This window comes from Atractosteus spatula, chromosome 7 (assembly GCF_055471065.1).
Source record: "Atractosteus spatula isolate fAtrSpa1 chromosome 7, fAtrSpa1.hap1, whole genome shotgun sequence".
Taxonomy (NCBI): Eukaryota; Metazoa; Chordata; class Actinopteri; order Semionotiformes; family Lepisosteidae; genus Atractosteus; species Atractosteus spatula.
In genome coordinates this window covers 46,419,841-46,441,105 of record NC_142712.1, presented here as the reverse complement: position 1 = coordinate 46,441,105, position 21,265 = coordinate 46,419,841, and the positions used below count along the sequence as shown (strand labels likewise).

Here is a 21,265-nt window from a genome sequence, read left to right as displayed (position 1 = left end):
AGCAGCTGCTTGGCATTCTGCCCGCTGCCGATCCTGCAAGGGCCCGAGCAGCTTGTCAGCCTGCCTGGGAAACGGCCCTGAAAGCCTCACTCCTTAATAAGCAAAATAAATAAGCAAACAAAAGTGAACTTCAGGTTGTGGAGCCTTGGAGCAGAGCTGGGACGCTGTGACAGCTGAGCACACATGGTCAGCCAGTATTGGAAGCAACAGGGTCTTTCACCTTTGAGTGACCTCTCTTACTTTTAAACAGGGAATCTTGTCAAAATTACAAACCCACAGTTTTTCCTGTACCGAGAGGTACAAAAACAGCCCCCTCAGCCTCCCTCCGAATGCTTAATTCTTTCCAGTCGTCTACAGAACTGCTCCTGACCTTCTAATTGTAATGAAAAAAACACAAAGAAAATCCTTGGATGAACCTGCGGCTCACTGGGTCTCTTTCCTGTTAGTAGAGGGAGCTAAAAGAGTTAGTCAGTGTTGGTGGACATGATTCAAAACACAAAGTTAGAACACGTCTCGGACTTTGGGACATTTGCCTTACCTTTAGCAGTTTGATGGTTCCATAAGACGGGAAATGTCCTAAAATATCTTCTTCCAGGCGTCTTTGGCAGTGCGCCCTGGTGGAACAGGGGCACAGAGCAGCTGGTGACACAGCGTAGGAGGCAGGCCATGGTTCCGCAGACTCCTGCGGCTTCTAGTCCAGGTGTCCTGAAGGTAAAGACGGGAACTCACACACAGGCCAGGCCTTCAGATGTCAACATGCCTCCCTGACGATTCCAGATAACCTCCAGGACAGCCGTGTGACGTCGCAGTGCACCAGGACACAGAGAGATCACCCGGCTGTTTGCTACAGATCCGCGAGAACGGGAAACGTGACGGTGGTACGGGACACTGTGCCAAGCAGCACCTCACTGCAAGGGCTGGGAACAGGGAGAACAAGCACATTCAAATCTTCCAGGCCAGAGGGAAAAAAAATCTTCTTGGCCAGATAACAAATCTCTAGTCCCGGCACAAAAGGTGACCTTCGATTTCCCACCAGTACTGAAAGCAGTGAGAAACATAACAGTCATGTTGCACGAGCAATTCGCTTTTAAGAGCGTTTAAAAACAGAAATGGAGGAGCAAACCAGGGCCTGTGCCTTTTTGAGCTGTATGAGACACCAATACTCGTAGCTGAAATGCTTATTTGTTTTGAGCTCCACGGTTGAATGAAAAAGACCTTGTCCAGCTTTATTTTCTAGTTCATGAGAACAGCATGTTCAAATCATTTTCAGACACCTAAATTATGACCAAACTCACAATGATCAAATAACAATCAGGCACCAAATGTAATGCAAGTGCCCTGGTTCCTGCTGATGCGTTAGAACTCAAAATTGTTGATTTCAGTGCAACTTTAAGATATACAACATATTCATAGATTGAGTTGAAAAGCAGAATCAAAACACTCCATAGCCTTCCAATCCATCAATATATAAACTGTACAGCAAAATGTTCAACTTACAGAGGAGTATGTTGCTCACTGAAATCAGTAAATTTCTCCAAATAAAAGCGTCATACATTTCACTGTCTTTACCACCTGTTTTCCAGAAATAATGTGAAGCACAAGGAACATAAGATGAGAAGAAAGGGTGCAAAGGAGAGGAGGACATTCAGCACATCATTCTCATTTGGAAGTTTAGTAGCCGAGTGAAATTTAAGATCCCGCCAGCTGATTCTTAAGAGTGCCTGGCTAAGGTCTCCCAGGCGGCGCCGCAGGTGAGCTCTATGATCCTGGGTTCGAGTCCGGGTCATGTCACTAGCTAGCTGCGACTGGGACTCCCCAAGCCGTGGTGCACCATTCCCTGAGCTGTGCTGAGGGCAGGGAGGAGTGAGTAGGCCAGGGTTTGCTCTCCTCTCAGCTACACCGCGCTCTGTGCTGCCTCCTGGGTAGTCACAGGCTACAGTGCTGTCAGTGAGGGATGCACCTCTCCTCCAACTGGCGTCGAACCCCGAAGTACGGGGCTGAGCTGCCTGTGATGTGTTAATTAACGAGCAGATTGAAGGTGGGCAGGTTGGAGGAGTCTGGTCACGTCTCCACAACTCTCCTGTGTGCGCCCAGGGGGTTTATTGCTCAAGCTGAGACAAAAAACACACACAACTGGCGATTCCAAAACTGAAGGGATACAGCAAAACAGAACTGCAATTATTAAATTAAAATTATCCGGAGTATAGGCCCCAGCCTGGCTGAGAATCATTCAATTCTTTGTGGAAACAAGGGTTTCCTATTCGCTGTCCTGTTAATTTCCTGTGTGGCTTTCTTTATGGAGTGTAAAACAGTCTGCCGAGTGACTATCAATACCCCCAAGGATCTTCTGTACTTAATTGAAATCTCCTCTCACTCTCCTTTTTTCAAGATTGAAGAGATTTATATCTCTTAGCCTCTCTGTATATGACAATTCCTCAGTACCAAAAATTGTTGCTCTTCTTTGAACTTTTTCTATGGCTATAATATCCTTTTTGTGGTCATGTAACCAAAATAGAACACAACACTTTGAATAAGTCTCACTAATGCATTATACAGCTGAAGCATAACTGCATAACCACATTTAAATTCCACATTTTAGCTAGACACACAGCTCCAGTGTTACAGTGAATGTTTCTGTACCAGCAGGGAACACTTTGCACTTACAGTACCAATGTTAAATTTATTTATGTATCTGCCAAGGCCCTGATTTTCCTAAATCCCTTTGTAATTCCCTTGCTGTTATTTCTGTTTGCCTCGCACTCTATTTTTGTACCACTGTATGTTAAAGACATAAAATAGCCTTGATTCTGCTTTCATAGTAAAAGCTGTAATGTTCACTACAGTTAAGCCACTGTTATTTCATCTTTGGGGTATTTATATATTTTTGTTATATAGATTTTAAAAATAAATGTTTATTTTATTTGCTATAACTACTTCAGATGCAAAACTCGTTGTGCACTTAAATTTTGTTGACTTTTACAGAACAGAGAAAACAGCGTGAGCTCTCATGTCCATTTGAAACAAAGCTGATTATTCCCAGTCAGGTAGAACAGCGTCGAGATATAGAGCCACGTAAGAACTTTTTCAAAAGCCCGACAGGAGAAACAGAACAATTTTGACTTCACTAGAGAGACGCGCACACATAAAACAGTTTATCTCAAATAGCTACAGTACTAACCTGGGTCGTGCGCCTTATGTAAAGTGTTGTTAAGGGAACCAAGTTAAATATTACACATTCTTTCAGCCGCAGTGACCTTCACGTTGAAGCTGGTGCCTCAGAGTTTTCGATATTCAAGCTTTATCGGCTATAAATAGTCGGAACACGTGACACCAAGTAGCTCTCCTGCCGAGTGTGAAACTGACCCGGCAGTGAGTCCAAAGCAGCACACAACACTGCTAATACTCTTCATTCTCTTTGCAGAATAAATCACGCAGAAATTTTAACTTTGGTCGTCTCTTAATTTTTTCATCCAGAGGCTCTTTTGTTGCGGCTTCGGTTGCTCTGCCCATCTGAGTGTACGTCACTCAGGTGTGCGCACTTGGTGTCACATAGTAAATGTGAATGGATTTCACCCACACTTCCTCTCTTTGCACACACACAACTGGTCCGTTTATTGATGATAAAAATACTAAAAAAAATAATACTGATCCTTTTAATATTAATTGCTTTAAGGCGACCTATTTTAAACTGGGTCATTTCTTACTCTGTGAGGGATTATGGAGACACTGAATTTAAATTACGTGTCAATTCATGAGCTGTTTTGATCATGTGTTAATCCAGAAATTAAAACGGCCTACAATCAATTAAGACTAAGAGTGGGAGGGAGTAATTGAACAGTTGTAAGATTGTTACTCTAAATGTATCAGGTATTAGTTTTACAACTGAAGAAAATCAGTTATGTACACCTTTGGACAATTTAACTCATTATAATAAACAATATCTAAACAGGTTAAAAAAGAAGTATTATTGTGATATTTTGTGCGCAGCTCAACATCAACGGCCCAGTCCGGGTTTCGCGCGTACTCACAGAAGATCCCCATCGCCATCTCCTGGTAACTTCGGGACCTACAGCGACTCGTTACGTGCATTTCTTTTATTATTAAATATTGAAACCGAACACTTTAAAATTCTTCCCCTTGACATATAAGATGACGACGACGTTAATAATGATAAGAAACACAAGTCAACCACGAAGCAAATGCGTTTCCTTTCAAAAAAGCCCGAATGAAATTTCACCATCGCTGTCTTCCAACTCTCAATAATCCACTATTTCTCAGTCCCAGGCTTCTCAATCTCAGTTCCTATCCGGGGAGTTTACGGATAAGTAATACATATTTACATATATACGATTCATGTTCAGGTATTAAGGTTAAGATGAGGTTTTCTTTACAAGTCATTACTCATAATATTTCCCAAACTAATGGCTTCCTTGCGTTTGTACCATTATGTTCTGTTCACTTTATTAAAGGAAGTTGGAAGTACTTGCAACATCTCAGAGCCGGCTTAGGGTAGATCTATCATAATTATACAATTAAATAATTACACCAACTGTGTAGCTGAGAGCTCAGACGGGAACAACGATCAAGGGATCTTACAGGAGCTCTGGTATTTATTTCCATTTTTCGTTGCAAACAAAACAGTAGTCGTGGTCTGACGTTTCATTTCAGTCTGCAAAACCCTTAATGGTGAGAAATGTTTTTTTTGGGGGGGAGGGGAGAGCACAACAAGTACAGTATTAACGGGAAGCATAAAAGGTCGACATTGTTATAATCTGTAAACAATATATTTTTGTAAAACTGTATATATGTCAAATAACTTAAGGACAATTATTTACACATCATTCCTCAAGGTGTATAAAAAAAGAAGAGTAACGTATGTATCAAAACCCATGCATCTGTATACAGTCAGGAGGTTCCATTCAGCAGAATACAGAAAAAAAACATTGAGAGCTGTTTTTGTGTACAGTAATGTATAGAAAATTACATTTTTGCACATTCCTTAAATATAATAATAGTAGCCAACATGTGGCTTGTAAAAGTTTGTTTTGAATATTTACAAACAGTTTACATCTTTAAAAAATCTCATGAAGAGTGTATAAAAAACAAACTACATTTTCATCTCTTACAAATGTGAAATGTACTCCATGAGGTAATGCATATTAGGCATATATGGTCAAGAATGTGTACATAGCAATCCCTAAATCTTAAAAGTAATAGACAATATCTGTGACTGAGAACACATTTCAAACATGTACAGTACAGGAATATGATACACAAATATGCAGAATGCAAGACACGACACTGTCTCTCAAGTGTGTTTCAAAGATAAATATGGATTTTTTTCTTTTGAAAGAAAACTAAAAAGGCACAAATTATCCCTTCAAAAAGAGACATAGAAATGGGTTCAGTCTTTAAGCAAAAATGTTTTTAAAATTAAATATACTGTATATATTCAAAATAGAACTAACCTGTGCATTCTAGAATATTTTGTTTTTGTCTGGCAGATGGTGACATCGTAAATGTGCAAATTAAATATGAATAACTCTGCATGGCTCACACTGGAAACATGCATGAGTTGTACTTTGCTTTTGGCTTTTAAAAAAATTACAAGCATTTGATTAAGAAACAAGTGCAGACAAAAAATAGACTGTGCATAGGAAGATACACATGGTAGAACCTCGTGCTGCTGTATAAGCAGCTGTGCGGAAAAACTGCTAACAGTGTGTCCACAAGCTGTGGTCTACTAGTGTTTGAGCAATTCTGAAACAATATATTTGAAGAATGTTAATGAAACTTCTGCCTTTACATACTATAGTACCTATTTGCATTGTTTTAAAATTCTGCAGCATCTTAAATTAAAATCAAGTCATTCACATCTCTGTCTGCAACATTAGTCACAATCAAGTGTATCATGATATCGTTTACCCTCAATATACTGTAAGTCACAATATTTTGTAATAAAAACAAAATCTTCAAGCATTCAGTATTTTGACATTCGATATGAACTGTAGCATTTGGTGGGGTTGGATCAATCTTAGCATTATTTAAAATTTGCAGAAGGAAAAAAAAAAGTGCACTGTTTCTCAAGCAGAAAAAAAGTGAGCCTGGGGAGTCTAGGTGGCTCAACGGAAAAACTGCACTGCAGAACTGCACCTATCTGGTTGCAGGAACCGCTCTCCTGCTCGTACCGCAGCCACACAAAGTGGACAAACGAGCAGTCAGGAAATCACTGCGATGACGTCTGCTATCATTAGTTGACAAGATATAGCCTCGAATTACTCAGAGGACAGGTTAGTCTCCAAGTGCACACATGCACTGTCTGCAGCATGGAGAACTCACACCTGCAGTGGCACACCAAACCATGTTGGCAAAGCAGTCTGACTTTGGTTTAAGTCATGGGCCTACAAATTCCCCAGACAAGTTGGGTCTTTTCAGCCTAGCTGATATCCTGAGGGCCTGGGTGCTCTTCCTTGAGCAAGGTATCTATTCGGATATACACCCGGGAGTCCAGCACAGTACGTAGTTTGTACTAGGAGGGGAGAATGCAATGAATGCTACATCAGCCACATACTGTACCTAAAACCTTGCCAAACAGCGCTAATTTGAGTGTACTGAATCTCCATGCAGGATCGCAGAACAGGATCGATGCCTTGACTGCAGGCGGTACAAAGGGCTCTGTGAAAGTACCCAGTAGAAGGCAGCCATCCTGTGCATATTTCAGATTAACAGTCCTGATGTAGGCGACTGTTCTCTTTTGTAAGGACAGGTTCAGGCCTCTGCAGTATTTATTGAAGTGGCCGAGTGCAACAGCGAGTATGGCTGAACCGAATTCAGAAAGAAAAAAAAACTTTAAGTATTCAGCATTTTGAATTATTGTCCTGTCTAATGATGGAACTGCAGTATCTTAAAAGGAAACATTAGTGTACATTCTGTTCTGAATTTGCATGAGTAAAATATGTTGGACTACACTGTCCTGTTTTCTTTCACTAGATCTCTCACATTACAGATTGAATTATTGACGTCAGCAGCAGGCACTGCTGCCCACTGTGGATTTAAATGCTCTTCCCAACCTGCAGAACCGCAGAGCCAGGGCTGGAGGGAAGCATGCTGGTCTTTTTGGGCTGCTAGAGCTCTTTATCACCACATGGAAAATGCATGCATTTCGAAACACCTGCTGATATATCTTATAGGGCCTCTTCTTCCACAGAGGTTGCATTGGACAGCTAGGGCTCAGTCAAGATAATTCTGCGCAGAGTCAGTGCTGTCAGAGGCTGCTGGGTGCTGGCGCACAGTGCAATGTGTCACTCGGGGTGCTGCTGTCGGGGCGTCCTGTCGGCGCCAGCGCTGCTCGAGGGGTCAGTTCTTTTCTTAAGCAAGCTCTCAATCCAACTGGCGCTGCTCTGCACCTTCCCGGCCGGATGTGCGGAGAACGGGTTCGGCACCTTCATGTTCTTCCCCGAGGTGATGAGCTCCCCGTAGCCCTCCTGATGGGAGAAGGCGTAGGCGGAGCGGCGGGAGCTGGTCCTGCGGACCCGCTTCAGGTTGTGCTCTCGGGGCCGCTGCCTCCTGCTGGCCTGCTGCAGGTAGCGCACCTGTGAGGGGGGATGGGGGTCAGCTTTATTCCCGGGTACAGGTCATGTGCAAGGAATGTACTCAGATGTACACAGAGACACAGAGACATCCTCTCCCATCCTGGGCTTCTCGGCCTGCAGCTCTCTGTAGTTTTGCTACAGGAAAAAAAAACTACCAAAAATAAACATTTCTACCAAAAATGGTGCCAAAAAATATTTTGTGAGTAAATGGAGACTGCACAAAAACTAGAGGGAATAGCTGCGCCACTACACCTTCAACTGAGTGTGCATGAAGCAAGCTGTAGATCCTGACTACAAGCTACTCACATTTGTGGTATTTCTAACGTGGTTGCTATGTACAATAAGTGACGACAGGGTTATTAGCGGACACACTAAGTTGCTAATTAAGATCTGCTTGTTTGAACTTGCTTTAATGTTTTTTTGCTCGTAACTCCTAGCAGCCTTAACAGTAGCTGTGAAGTGTGATGAGATGCGATTTAATGACTGGAGCTGCGTGGAACACAACTTTGAGTCATCGTGCCTTAGGAGGAGTATTCTGTATTTTCCACATCAAAAAAGTGCTGTCAACTGATATTGTTATACATTATTTTTGCACATACTCAAGATTATGTTTTTTTAATTTTATAGCGAAACAGGCTGTAGAAGCATATTTATAAATGCCTTCTTGACTAAAAATCCAAGTACAAAATGTGCTGCTGAGAGTGCTGAAGAAGGTGCTGGGTATGTGACTGTAACTGGGTCCTGTGGTACCCCAGTCTCAGCTGGTTTTTGCCCCAACCAAGTTCTTAATCACAGGCTGTTTTATTTCAATTTTCTATCTGTGAGGCCTTTTTTTAGATTTGCTTTCAGCTCTTTAAAAATCTGCACGAGATGTGTAATTGGTATGAGTCCCATGGTAATTCTTGAGTTTCAGGACTGTCCTCATTTAGGTACGCCAGCAGAAACAGAACCAACTGGACGTGAGCAGAAGGAAAAACATTGATTCACACTAGGAGAGTCTCATAAGGTGTCTTTCCCACCTGTGTCTGGTCATGATCAAATCAATCACCTATTAAGAGTTGCTTAGTCAGAAATTAGAGAAAACATTCTTACATTCTTACTTAGCAAGTTGAGACACTCCATAAAGTTCTGTGTGCAGAAGCTGCTGGAAACAAGGCAAAGTAACTTAGATTCTTGAAAATGATTTAGTGTAGAAAAAAAGTCTGAATCAGTAATCAGATCACTCACAGACTCCAATCAGCACAAGTGATTAAGGTTGCAAAGGAACAGATAAAAGATTTATTCCGTGCTGAAAAGTGAAAAAGAAAAGTGACACACCTAAAGAAGGCTCCACAGCTGAAAGGTTGTGTCTCTTTTCTTTTTCTTTTTCTTTCAGCACACAATAAACCTGTACTTGTTCCTTTGCAGCCTACGCATGCTGACGCAGCTCACTACTTGAACAGACACAGGGGCCCACATGGCAAGAACCGAGAATCAAAAGTTGACATTTGTTATGACTGCTATTTTCTATATTAAACTACAGAAAAAGACAAAGGAATCACAAATTGACTTGTAACAGCAGGTTTCCTACTCAGAACTGCACCTTGTCTGTCAGCGTGGGATACAAATCCACCCTCAGGAACCGTATTGCCACCACTGGCATGACGCACACCACGGTAGTGAGGAGAATGACCAGCCACACGCTCTTCTGGGACAGCGAGTTCCGAGCCGTCCCTGGAATCCCACAAGAGAACAAACCCGTTTGAACAGGACCGGAGTGCACAGCTCTTACAAAAACAACACAACTGAATTAAAAAACACAAAAATGAATGAAAAACACAACAACCCTCAAAGTGACACCTCTCTGAAAGTGCAAAATCATAGTACTATTGGGATGTATCTAAGAAACAAAGAATTAAATTATAATAATATACAATATACAATACTATACAATAGGGTCTCAACATCTGCAAATTAACACTGGCAGAATTGCTTATTTGCTATTTGGCGTGGCTGACAGGGTCTGGGATGAAAGAACAGAAGAGCAGATGAAGCCAAGCTGAAGGTTGTTAACCGCAACTTTCAAATTAGTGGTGCAACAGACTAGGTTGGTGAGATGAATCTAGCTCGCGAGAGAGCCTCTCCCTGCCACCTGCCACCTGCCCAAGCACCCACTGCCCAGTGTCCGCACCTCAATGTGGTTTCATTCATTCGTTGTGGTTTCAATTTTTTGGAAACTCTTGCTTTTGTATTGTAATGAACTCTTCCAGTTCTGTGTTGGAGGCGTGGGGAATGACAAGCTGAATGACAGGGGAATTATTGCCTGTTTCATTATAGTGGACCATGCTAATCATGGAGCAGAGAGAGAAAATGCGGGCTGGCCACACAGAAGGGATGCATGTACTGTAGTTTATTTGAACTGATTACTATAAGTGTATTGTTGTTTCTTTTAGTTCATCAATGTTAAAATTTACATAAAGTCAAGGCATTAGTACTTTACCATATACAGTAAAGGAGGATAGTTTATGTCTTTTAACCATACATAATATATACTGTAGTACATTGTCCAACAGTATTGGGGTTATATGCGAATTTGGTCACTTACGGATCTCTGGTTCTATGCACCAAACCTTTGCAAATGTTGAGACCATACTGGATATGTATTTATACAGCATATTTTAACTAAAGGTAGCTTTTTAAAGCAAAGCAAGCCTTTTATGTGAGGAAAAAAGAAAAACTCAATAACTATACAACTGAATTTTGCAAAAATGAATTTTATAGGTTTATCAGATATATCAGGTTTGGGCATGATATTCAGTACACAGCTCTACAATTAATTTACCAGGTGCAGCATGCTTCACGCTTCTAAAATGAGTAAGTACAAGACCTCCAGACTAAAATGCACATCCCTAGTATGTTAATCAGTGCACAATGCAGTTCTTTTTACTTACTGCTCATTAGCATAGTTGCAGGTCAAAGATGGTGGAGAGGAAAATATATAGTATCTTAACAATACAGTCTTACCAATGAAAGGGAAATGGCTGGGGAAAATGTCAAAAATGCCATCACTGTGCATAGCAAATAAAATGGCGAAGTAAACAGCCACACTGCCCCATATATAAAAGTGATTCACAGCTGTCCAGTAATTTGTGTCCAGCCCAATCTGCAAACAGAAAAAATATTATACTGTCAAAGCCTTGTCTCGCTTCTAAAAAATAATCACCTCGTGCAGTTCATGTACTCAGCCACCTGATGGCGCACAACGTGTGTTTCACTGGAACAATGTGTGGAAAATAACAAGCTAAAATTTAAGAGACATTAATATTTTAAAAAAAAAACAAAATATTTCTGAGAAATTCTTCTCCTGAATATTAATGAAAAATACTGAAAGACAAACTCCATCTAACAGACTACATTAAACCCAGCTTGAATAAAATACAAAGCATTTCATACGAATGCTGGGCCTGTTACTAGGTTTGGTTAATTGTACATTTATTAAAACTTATTAAAAACATTGCCAAACATTAGCACTGTGTTTATTTCATGCAATACAAATACAAACCTAGCTGTGTGTCTGTGGTGGTCTGAGAAGAGCTGATTACGGAGCAGTTTGGTATTTTTCACTGTACAATAACTATCTTGGAGAGATTTAATTCTGTAAGACTGGCATTCATTTCTTATATATACAGTACAGCATATGCAAAATCACGAGTTTATAGTGTGATTTCAATATTGGACTGTTAACACTTTTATTGTGCTTCATCAATTAAGTGAAATAGGGATTTTATCACTGGCTCTGCTATTCCTCTGTCTGAACTCCGAACTGTACCTTATTAACCCTCACTATCACTCTCTGAGCAGATACCTGCTGTTGCTCAGTCCTGACAGAATATCTGACAGTTTGCAGCAGATGCAGCAGATGCTTCCAGGAACAGACAGAATCATTATGCATACTGGTCTATCCTGTGAATTAAAAACTTGCGAGATGGCCTGAAATGCATGAGCTGTAGTGTCACATGTGCTGCCAAACAGAACCCGCAGTGTCTGATGCGATACAGGCAGCTCATGATCCTCGGCTTCCTCATTTGGACCTCACCTGCACACTCACGACGATCACTAATGACGTTGCAATGGTCACAGCAAACGACTGCTGGTCAGAAATATGGGCGCCATCGTCCCTCACAGTGTCCAGAAAAGCTCCATACGGGACGAAGAAGAGCACGAAGGAAGTGTAGATGCCCTGCAGGGTGCACAAGAAGAACTTGCGCTTGTTGAAGAGCAGATTGAACTGCCCAGGTTCGTACATCTTTGGGTGCTCAAGGCTACTTTGTTCATTAACGTCCTAAAAAGAAAAAGGTTTACAACAGCTGTATTATCTGCCCATTTCTAAATGAAAAAAATGAAGACTATACATTATGCAACAGAATGCTGTGAAGTTTATGTAATTCAGAAGACAGGAGGTTACAGGATCAAATTCTATATACCTCTATGTTACAGGTACAGAAAGAACCTGTTGACTTCCATTTTTATTTTATGAGATTTTATGAGACATTATGAGATTTTTAATATCTCAGAAACCAATGCACAAGGGGCTTGCATGTGAATTTCAACTTCAAACAAGTCTTACCTGGTCAAACAGTCCCATTGCAAGAACAGGCAGAGAGGTATACACTATATTGAACAGGGTGATGAACCACTGATCGTAAACTGTCTGTGAGGGCAAGAAGAGAAAATAGGTCACCCTGCTGTGGAATCATTCAGTGACAACAAAGCACAACTAGTTTTATAGTTTGTGATGAATTAAAAATAAATTAAATTTTAACACAACAGCACAATGTTTGTCTGACAGTTACAGATCTCTCCCTACATAATGTGCCTTTGCAGTACTCTTTTTCTCTCATAGACTGTACTGATAAGGTAATGCCAGGGAGGCACCCAGATTTAGGAAAGACTTCAAAGTTAATAATAAAACAAAAGTACATCTAATTATTCAATTAACTCTACTGCACAGCTGACAAAAAGCTCACTTACCTGTGCAGAAAAGCCACAGAAAAAACCAAACCAGAAGTGAACAAGAGTGAAGGCAAAGTTCTTGTAGAAGAAGTAGCAGAGGAAGTTGCACATCCTGAAGTAGGACCACCTGCCATGCACCAGCAGCAGCCTCTGGAGGTATCGGAACTGGGCGAAGGAGTAGTCACTGGCAAGCACTGCCTGCATGCCCTCCTGCCCGCTGATGCCCACACCGATGTGGGCTGCTGTGAAGGGCAAGGACAGCAGAGCTCAGCCTTGCTCCAGCTGCCAGTAAACTTGAATGCTTCGTCATGCTCAGATCGTCGATCCTCAATTTTCTAAGCAATTTAGAGCTGCTTCTTCCAATATAGGGGTCCTGGGAAGGCAGAGCCTATCCCAGCAAGCAAAGGGCGCAAGGCAAGGTACACACTGTATGGGACGCAAGTTCACTGCAGGGCCAATTCTTCCAGAAGCCAATTAACCTGCCAATATTTTTTGGACTATGGGAGGCAACTGGAACACCCAGAGTAAACCCACATTAACAGAGGGAGAACATACAAACACCACACAGATAGCACCCCAGGTTCAGAATTGAACCCACAGCCCCCGTTCTGTGAGGCAGCAATGCTAACCACTGCGCTACCGTGCCACACTGCTCAGGTTATCCTGCAACTCAATCCAAACTAAACTGAGTTTTCTCTTGCAATGTAACAGGGTGTGGCTGACTACATCAGAAGGAAGGTGTGGCTGCTGCCTCTTTAAAAGATGTGACTTCAGCTTCAGTTCATTTCTATTGGTTCAATACAGATGGTATTTTTAGGTCATTCTGCTCTTGCTTACTTTGAAAGCCATTACATTTTTCTTCTGTTTTGTGGCCTCACTCTTAAACATCCAGTATCATTTTCAAATAAAACAAAAGCCTCTGTGCTAAAAAATAAGACACCAATACCTACCTCAGCCCCTTTGGGTCCACACACTTGTTAAACAAAAACAGGAAAAGTGTAGGCTCTGATTAACACCTGGGTGAAAGAGTTGCCATTGAAACCACCCACAGTGGGAAGCCGTTTCCACTCATATTAACTACTTGTCAGTGGCTTTAAATATAATATGCAAACATATTGTTTGTCTGGTGTCGAACATTAACTGAAATGAGTTATGATTAACTGTATTAATGACTTCAGGAGAAATCATGTGTGATCAGGAACACAATGGTGCTCTGTGAGTCTAATTCTTTCAAGCTGCTGCACAAGCAATTTTCCTGTAGTAAAAAAAAAACCTGTGCAGACCTCTGCACACTGCTGGAAGTGCAATTGAAAATGAGATTTGAGATGTCTTGGGGAAGTCTACATTCGTGACTTACTTTTAATCATGCTGACGTCATTGGCTCCATCCCCTATGGCTAAAGTGACGGCCCTCTTGTATTTCTTCACCAGTTCCACCACCTGGGCCTTCTGTAGAGGCGTGACGCGGCAGCAGATCACCGCCTTGCACAGGCAGGCCGTGTCCAGGAACATGCGCTCCAGATCTGCCTCCAGGGCATGGGCCTGCCGAGCACAGAGCTGTCAGTTCGCACTGGGGGGTGTGAGGAGGCCCTGCCTGATCATAATCAGAAGACTCCAGCTGTGCAGCCTGACACCCTATTGATGAAGTTCACTGTTTACATTTTATTTGTCAAAACTGTAATTAACAATTAAAGAAAATGGACCTCCTGCGGGCACCTGCTGTACAGTTCTGAACAATGACGCTGGGGCGCTCCCTGTATCACACAGGAACAAGAGCAATTACTCTACCAGGATGGATTCTTCTAATGAACACGGAGGAGAGCTGGGAGCTCCCTGCGCTGCAGCACAAATGGAGCCCTTCTCATCAAGAGCTCGATAAGACACAGCAGACAAGAATGGGAATAAATAACTGCACAACAAAATGAGATGCTCAAGTTTCCAAAATGACAGAAATGTGGCTAATAATATCCTCCTCGGGTAGTGTGTTAAGAAAACTATCAATGCAATATTTTATCTAGCCAATTCATTAATCAACTAACAAATTGATTGATTGATTAATTGGTTAAGGAAATCTATTTAATTGTTTTTACCTATCAAGGCACTTTTTTTTTCAGAAACTCTATGCTATTTCATCTCCCAGCTTAAAAAAAATCAATCCAGCCAGTAAATGCTAAATCCACATTCAGAATGCTAAATATGCTGGGTGGCCTATCAGATCTGAAGAACAGCAGTAATCCTACAGTATGAGTATCAAATAAAGCAAGGAAAAAGAACTTAGCCTGCAACACATTTAAGGGAGAATTTCACATCATACAACATAATCAAGCAACATTCTAGTCATATAATACACAGAACTAATCATATTCAAAGTCTTACTATTGCTAAGATTAACAATAATACTGACATCCATCCATTTTCTGACTGTTTTAGCCAATTCAGGGTCATGAGGGAGCCGGAGTCTATCCTGGCAAGCAAAGGGCACAAGGTAAGATACACCCTGGATGGGATGCCAGTCCATTACAGGGCAGAAACACAGATACGAACACACACACTCTCACACCAGGGCCAACTTTCCCAGGAGCCAATTTACTTACCAGTATGTGTTTGGGCTGTGGGAGGAAACTCAACACACACTCCACACAGATAGCAAGCCCAGAATTGGACCCAGGGCCCCAGCACTGCGAGGCAGCAATATTAGCAACTGCGTTACCATGCCACCCATATGATGTTGACATACGAAAATAGAATAGTTTTTATACTGATATGAAGGAAAATTATTATTCAAAGTAAATGTGTAAGAGGTCTTACCAAACTGTATCCATTGATGATCAATGCATACTCGGAAGTGATGGTTTCTTCAAAAACAGAGTCGTTCTTGAACATTTCCTTTTTCTCCAGGTTGGTATGACCATTCCCAATATCCCTACTTGGCCCCAGAATCCGCTCTTTAACATTCCTTAAACACAAAAGAAACATTTTTTTGATAGAATTTGCTTTGTTTGTTGGATGTAAACCAGTAAAACAAGAAGATGGATATCTATCACTCATGTTATTTTCATCATTCATCACTTCTGAACTTGACAGTGGATTCTACTGGGGTGATTACTCTGTTTAGGATTGTGATAAATAAATCAACCCAATTTGCAACCTTTCTATAAATCTACCTGAAACATTCTGCTTTTGTTTGGGGGATCTTAAGCACAATGATCTGGAACAAGCATAAGCAAAATTACTTATACACCGGGCCTTCAGTTGTATATTTGTATTTATTAGTTTCAGTTTACTGTGATCCGTTTTCCAGCTGAATTAATTGATTTGTTGGGACTCAGTTCCCTGGGTTCCCTGGGTTAACGAGCTCATAAACCACAAGGCATGCTAGTACAGCCCTGAATTCCTCAGTGCAGCCCATACTGTTCCCCTGACCAGCACACAAATCCAGCTGATACGATGATGTATGTCCTACACGACCTGTTGTAAAAACCTGCATTTACATTTGGACAGTGCTAGTAAACCACAATACAGCAAGAGGGATGAAAAGCCCTGAGGGTTGTTAATTATCACAATTAGTCAGGAGGGGAAGTGTTAGATTTAAGTTGGCTTCATTAAAGTGTGAGGTTGTTAATCGCTGCAACCAGACCTGGAAATGGGAACAGTATTATTGAATTTTGTGTTTTGTTTTAATGAGATGTTAGTCTGGTATTGACATGGATATATTTTTACTTGCTTTGTGCTCCTGATAATTAAACACATTAACTGTTGCCTTTGTTCTGGCACGCTGGCGTAAAATATTGTATGCAAGCTTAAAATTTAAGGGTAAAAAGGAAGGAAATTAAATTTAAAAACCTCAAATCCCACCTAGAAAAATCCCAAATCAACATTAAAAGACATTCAAGTACCAAAATACACAGAAAAGCAAGAAAAACGTAACAAGGGTATTGGAACCAGTACAGTCTAACAAGACTATTGTAGAGGCTGCCTGAAAATCATTAATCATACATTAACATTTAAATTTGTATTTTTTTTAATTAAATACCTTCTGAGCCTCTCATAAAAGAGAAACATAATCCATAACAAATCCATCCATCCTTTTTCTAACCACTTCTTCCAATTTAGGATCGTAAGTTAGCCGGAGCTTATCCTGGCAAACAACAGGCACAAGGCAGGGTACAGCCTGGATGGGACGCAGGGCCATCACAGGCCACAGACCCAGCCAGGCACACACACACTCACATCAAGGCCGATTTTCCCAGAAGTCAGTTGACCTACCAGTACGTCTTTGGATTGTGGAAGGCAACCCATGTGAATGTAGGGAGAACACACAAACTCCACCCAGACAGCACCCCAGGAACTGAACCCAGGGCCCCATTGCTGTGAGATAGCAATGCTAACCACTACACCACCATAGCGCCTCATAACAATTCCAGTACTTAGAAAACAGACATGTGAGAACATGCAGCCATTAACAGCAGAAACAACTCTGCTGTAACTGGTGCAGCAGGGCCCAGAGTCTGGATCACAGGCATTGAACAACTGGGCAAGTTCTGAAAGTGTGGGATCTCAATGTGGGAAATATCCTGGGAATACATATCCAGCTGCTACATTTCAGACAGCAGCTCAGATCAGCGTTCTCACACCTACGAGAAACCCTGTGCAAACACTTAGTATCTAAGCTTGAATTACTGACAGTAGAACGTCTACAGTGGTATTGCTACTACTGTTAGAGTTATCATTAAGCTTCCTTTAAAGGTGTCTTTGCACAGCACACCACACACACAGCTGTTCCTACCTGAGTTCCTGCTGCACCTCCAGGGCCGTGTGCCCAGACACAATGAACACCTCACTCATGTCATCTCTCAGCATGTTACAGGAGTAGCCTATGTTCATCGCTGTCTCTGGATAAAAACAATAGCAATAGCTGGATTCAGATTTTTGGTTTCTTGAAATATAAACAGAATAAAAAGAGCAGCTGCTTAAGGCCAAGAAAAAATCCTACACTCCAATCCACCTGCCAATCACTCATGACAAAACCAGGTCTTTGATGGTAAACCTTTGTCTGTTAAAAAACCACTGTAAGCTATTGTTTGTGTTGTGTCATTGGATTAGTAGAATATTTAAACTGTTCTGTTGATGCATGCACTAAGACTGACCACGCATTGCTCATTCAAATAGAGGTGCAGTTATCTTTGCACTGTCCTTGGGTATTAGGTGTTACTCATCTGTTATGTCTTAGTTATCTGCCTGCTAAGGAGTGGACCAGCAAGTGCGGAAGGAAGCATTACACATATTGTGTGTACTTAAGGCAAAAATGCTCATATACTGTAACAGATTGTGATGCAAATGCTTAGGTTATGATGCATAATTCTAAGAGATTCCTCATCGGTGTTAACAGATGAGCTGCATTCATCTATCTGTCTAATGTAAGTTTGCTTTTATTCAAATATGATTAGTCCAATAGCTGGGGTATTTTATGCTATGACCTATGTAATATCCCAAACACCGCCTATCAGTGCAATTCAGATGTAGTACTCAGATGTAGTAATTCCTGTTACTTCAGATTACTACCTTCAACTTCAATCTTTGACACAAAATACTTTTTAGAACAGCTGCACTGATGCAAAACCAGTTTTCCTCGAGATCACTGTGTTACATTCTGTACATTATATCAAATTACTGCATATTTACTGGTCTGTGTAAATTCAGTGTTGGCCTTTAGCAGAACCCAGGTCATCCAATAAAGAGCAAAGCCAATGTAATTTAAATTGAGCCCTCTGAATAATTCAGCATCACACATTTACAACTTTATTGTTTCTTAACAACAGGAGGTCAATAAGGACATGCTTATTCACACAACATTGGTTTGCAAACCGAAAGTCAGGACACATTAGATAGATTACATTCAATTGCTCTACTGGTTAAGTGGAAAACAACAAATACGTTATTTAATAAAACAACAACAATAAATCATTCTAATATATATATTTCATTATTTATTTTCAAAAGGCAAGCTGTTATTTTAAAATACTGAACACTGAATATGTTAAAGTTGATAAAAGCAAGATTGGTTTGGTATCAAGTCAGTCAAATGACACTTACAGTATATCAAATTTATAATTTGTTAGATGACCAGACTATTCATTCTACTTTTGAAACAAACAATCTTAAAGGGACACAGGGCATTTTCAGGTTCTTTTTCATTACTGATTGAACTTTTACAATAGCCCTCTACTGTATCTGTCAGCATCCCAAAGTTCAAGCAGGCAAATCCTGAGACACAGAGCCCCAAGCCTTTTAAACATCTCAAGGAAAATTCAGCCCACCACTGCCACAGATAAAGGTGTCAGCATAATAAACAGCTGGAACAAAGGCCGGCCTCTCTGATTCCTAGAGTAATATTAGTACTACTAAAAATAATTGCTCCTAAAAACCACACAGGCTAATTATGAGCAGAGAAAAACTGAGGAATTTCATCAAAGTCCAGCAAACCATGATTAACAACACAGCTTGGTAAGCAGACAAAAAAAAAAACTGATGAGATTTACAAGATAGGTAAGGAAGGATCAGTTGTTGGCTGGCAATTACCTAGCTTGTCTCCTGTAAGGACCCAGATCTTAATGTTGGAAAGAGTTAAACAAGCGATGGTCGCGGCAACTCCTTCCTGTAATTTGTCTTCTATTGCTGTGGCACCTAGCAACTTGAGAAAGACACGTCTGATATTAATGGACTCTCCCTGAAGAAAAGGATGCAGGCACTCAGGCACGGCAAAGCACAGAGAGTGGCAGAGGGTACACCTACTCCTCTCCCCAGGAAACATTTATTAAAGTCAAACAAGAGAGGAAAAACATCTTAGGCAGGATTCTAATCATGCTGAAGTACACTCTTGAGGTGAGATCTATAAAGGCATTTATCACAAGGAGTGCACATGGAAAAGAGGAAGAATGGAGATGATAATAGAGAATATATTGGGCACATTTTATTTTAACTAGTCTAAAACTGGCCTTTGTTGTTTGTAAAACTAGGGCCTGGATTAAATCAGAACACAATCAAAAATTACACACACAGTAACCAATGGCAGGCTTCCAAAAGGCAGCAGGAAGAGGCCACCAGCAGACAAAAAGCCGACATCAGGGTCCTGCATTAGCAATTTGTAACTGATAGTTGAGCCCATACTCTCATCTATTTGGGTGCTACAGTTTTTACAGCCAGCTGTTATCAAAAAAGAGGTTTCTGATAATCAAGCAGAACAAAGGACTGGAGAGAACTGTCTAAAGAGACCTCAGCTTGCAGCAGCTCTCAGACTCTACCATCATGTCCTGCTCTATTTCTTCATACAGCTCAGCCAGGCAGTCCTCTCTGTTCTCCAGGGAGGTGCTGGCGAAATGTAACTTCTTTAACCACCCCTCAAAGTAGTCTTCGTCGAGATCTTTGTATGCCAGAGCCAATGTTCTCAGCCCTTCTCCGGCAAACTCCTAAGAAAACCACAAAGATCTAATCAAGCAGTGAAGCAGTTACTGTATGTATCTCCCTGCCAACCCCATCCAGCTATTTCACAGGGCATCCACAGTGGCATGAAGCAAACAGTAGCTCTGCTCTAGAGGAACCAAATACGAGTGTGTGGAACATGAAAAATTCACTTATAGGGACAAATTTCTTTAGTAAATGTATTTTAAAACTCTAGGAAATATGAATTTGACAAAGCAAGAACATTTGCACACTGGGTGAGTGTGAAGAAAAGTTCTAAAAAAGAAACATTTCAAGGTCTTTCTTGGGTACTGTATCTATTCTCTTTAAAATTAGTATTCCTTGTCCAATGTTCCTCCTAATCTCTAAGTAAAAGTGCACACTTCAATCATTTATTTAGGCTACTGTGGTTCCAGCGAATTTTTCATTTCCAGAAATTCAAAAACCATCAACGCCATTTCGTCACCTTAAGAAAAGGCACATATAGTAGTGACAGAAATGAATGCGTTCTGGCAGATTGGTGTGCATGAAATCTGATTTTTAATGATGCCAGTGACCAGACAGAATAGGGAGTGATGGATTACCTGCCGGTATAATAATCAACACTTTATGAATCAGCATTAGCTCGGGCGCATTTTCATTCTGTTCATTATGTATGATGTGTTGGCAGGGAACTCAAAAAAAATCAGTTTAAAGTGTGAAAACACATCTCATTTTATTACATCTCATTAAAAAAGGCTCAGTCAACAAGTTTTTCTTTATCTGGCATGTGCAAGATTAACACAGATCAATAAAAAACTCAATGTGAACAACCTAGATTCCCAGGAGAGGAACTTCCAGGGGGAAAGCATTCAAATTAATGCCAAAAGTCAACACAGACTCATGACTTACAAGTAATGTAATCACGTTGCATACACAATAAAAATAAATGTTTTGTAATTCTGTTACACAGTAAATTTAATTTATAACATCGACCACACATTGTAAAAAACAGCTCTGCGCATTGTGTTTGCATCTAAAGTGGTAATTATATTTGTTTACGTGCAAGAGAGTGGAACAGGAGCAGAATATCATTAATGACCTACATTCAGGTGCTCGGAGGTAGTGTACATGAGCTCCTCATTGGAGGGGTCAAGCCTGTCAAACAGAATTGTGTCAGCTCCCTTGGAGTACAGCCTTATCTGGCCCTTCGGATTTTTCACTGAAAACAGGAGACATATGCTT

The 21,265-nt window shown here is 40.9% G+C and overlaps 1 protein-coding gene across 2 annotated transcripts in view; it reads right to left on the bottom strand.

Moving 5' to 3' along the window:
• atp8b4 (ATPase phospholipid transporting 8B4) overlaps positions 1-21,265 on the bottom strand; it is a 42,255-nt gene that overhangs the window by 1,001 nt on the left and 19,989 nt on the right. The window contains exons 16-28 of one of the 2 annotated variants that reach the window (XM_088921176.1): positions 21,127-21,242; positions 19,885-20,049; positions 19,163-19,274; positions 17,370-17,475; positions 15,392-15,539; positions 13,942-14,125; positions 12,603-12,826; positions 12,199-12,282; positions 11,668-11,913; positions 10,596-10,734; positions 9,175-9,305; positions 7,443-7,592; positions 539-705 (exon numbers count right to left, since the gene is read on the bottom strand). In XM_088921176.1, the coding sequence (XP_088777302.1) occupies positions 577-705; positions 7,443-7,592; positions 9,175-9,305; positions 10,596-10,734; positions 11,668-11,913; positions 12,199-12,282; positions 12,603-12,826; positions 13,942-14,125; positions 15,392-15,539; positions 17,370-17,475; positions 19,163-19,274; positions 19,885-20,049; positions 21,127-21,242 (1,934 nt within the window). In that variant the 3' untranslated portion in view covers positions 539-576. Of the gene's footprint in view, positions 1-538; positions 706-4,671; positions 7,593-9,174; positions 9,306-10,595; positions 10,735-11,667; positions 11,914-12,198; positions 12,283-12,602; positions 12,827-13,941; positions 14,126-15,391; positions 15,540-17,369; positions 17,476-19,162; positions 19,275-19,884; positions 20,050-21,126; positions 21,243-21,265 lie in introns of those variants that run through there. The other variant, XM_088921175.1, reaches the window with a different exon arrangement.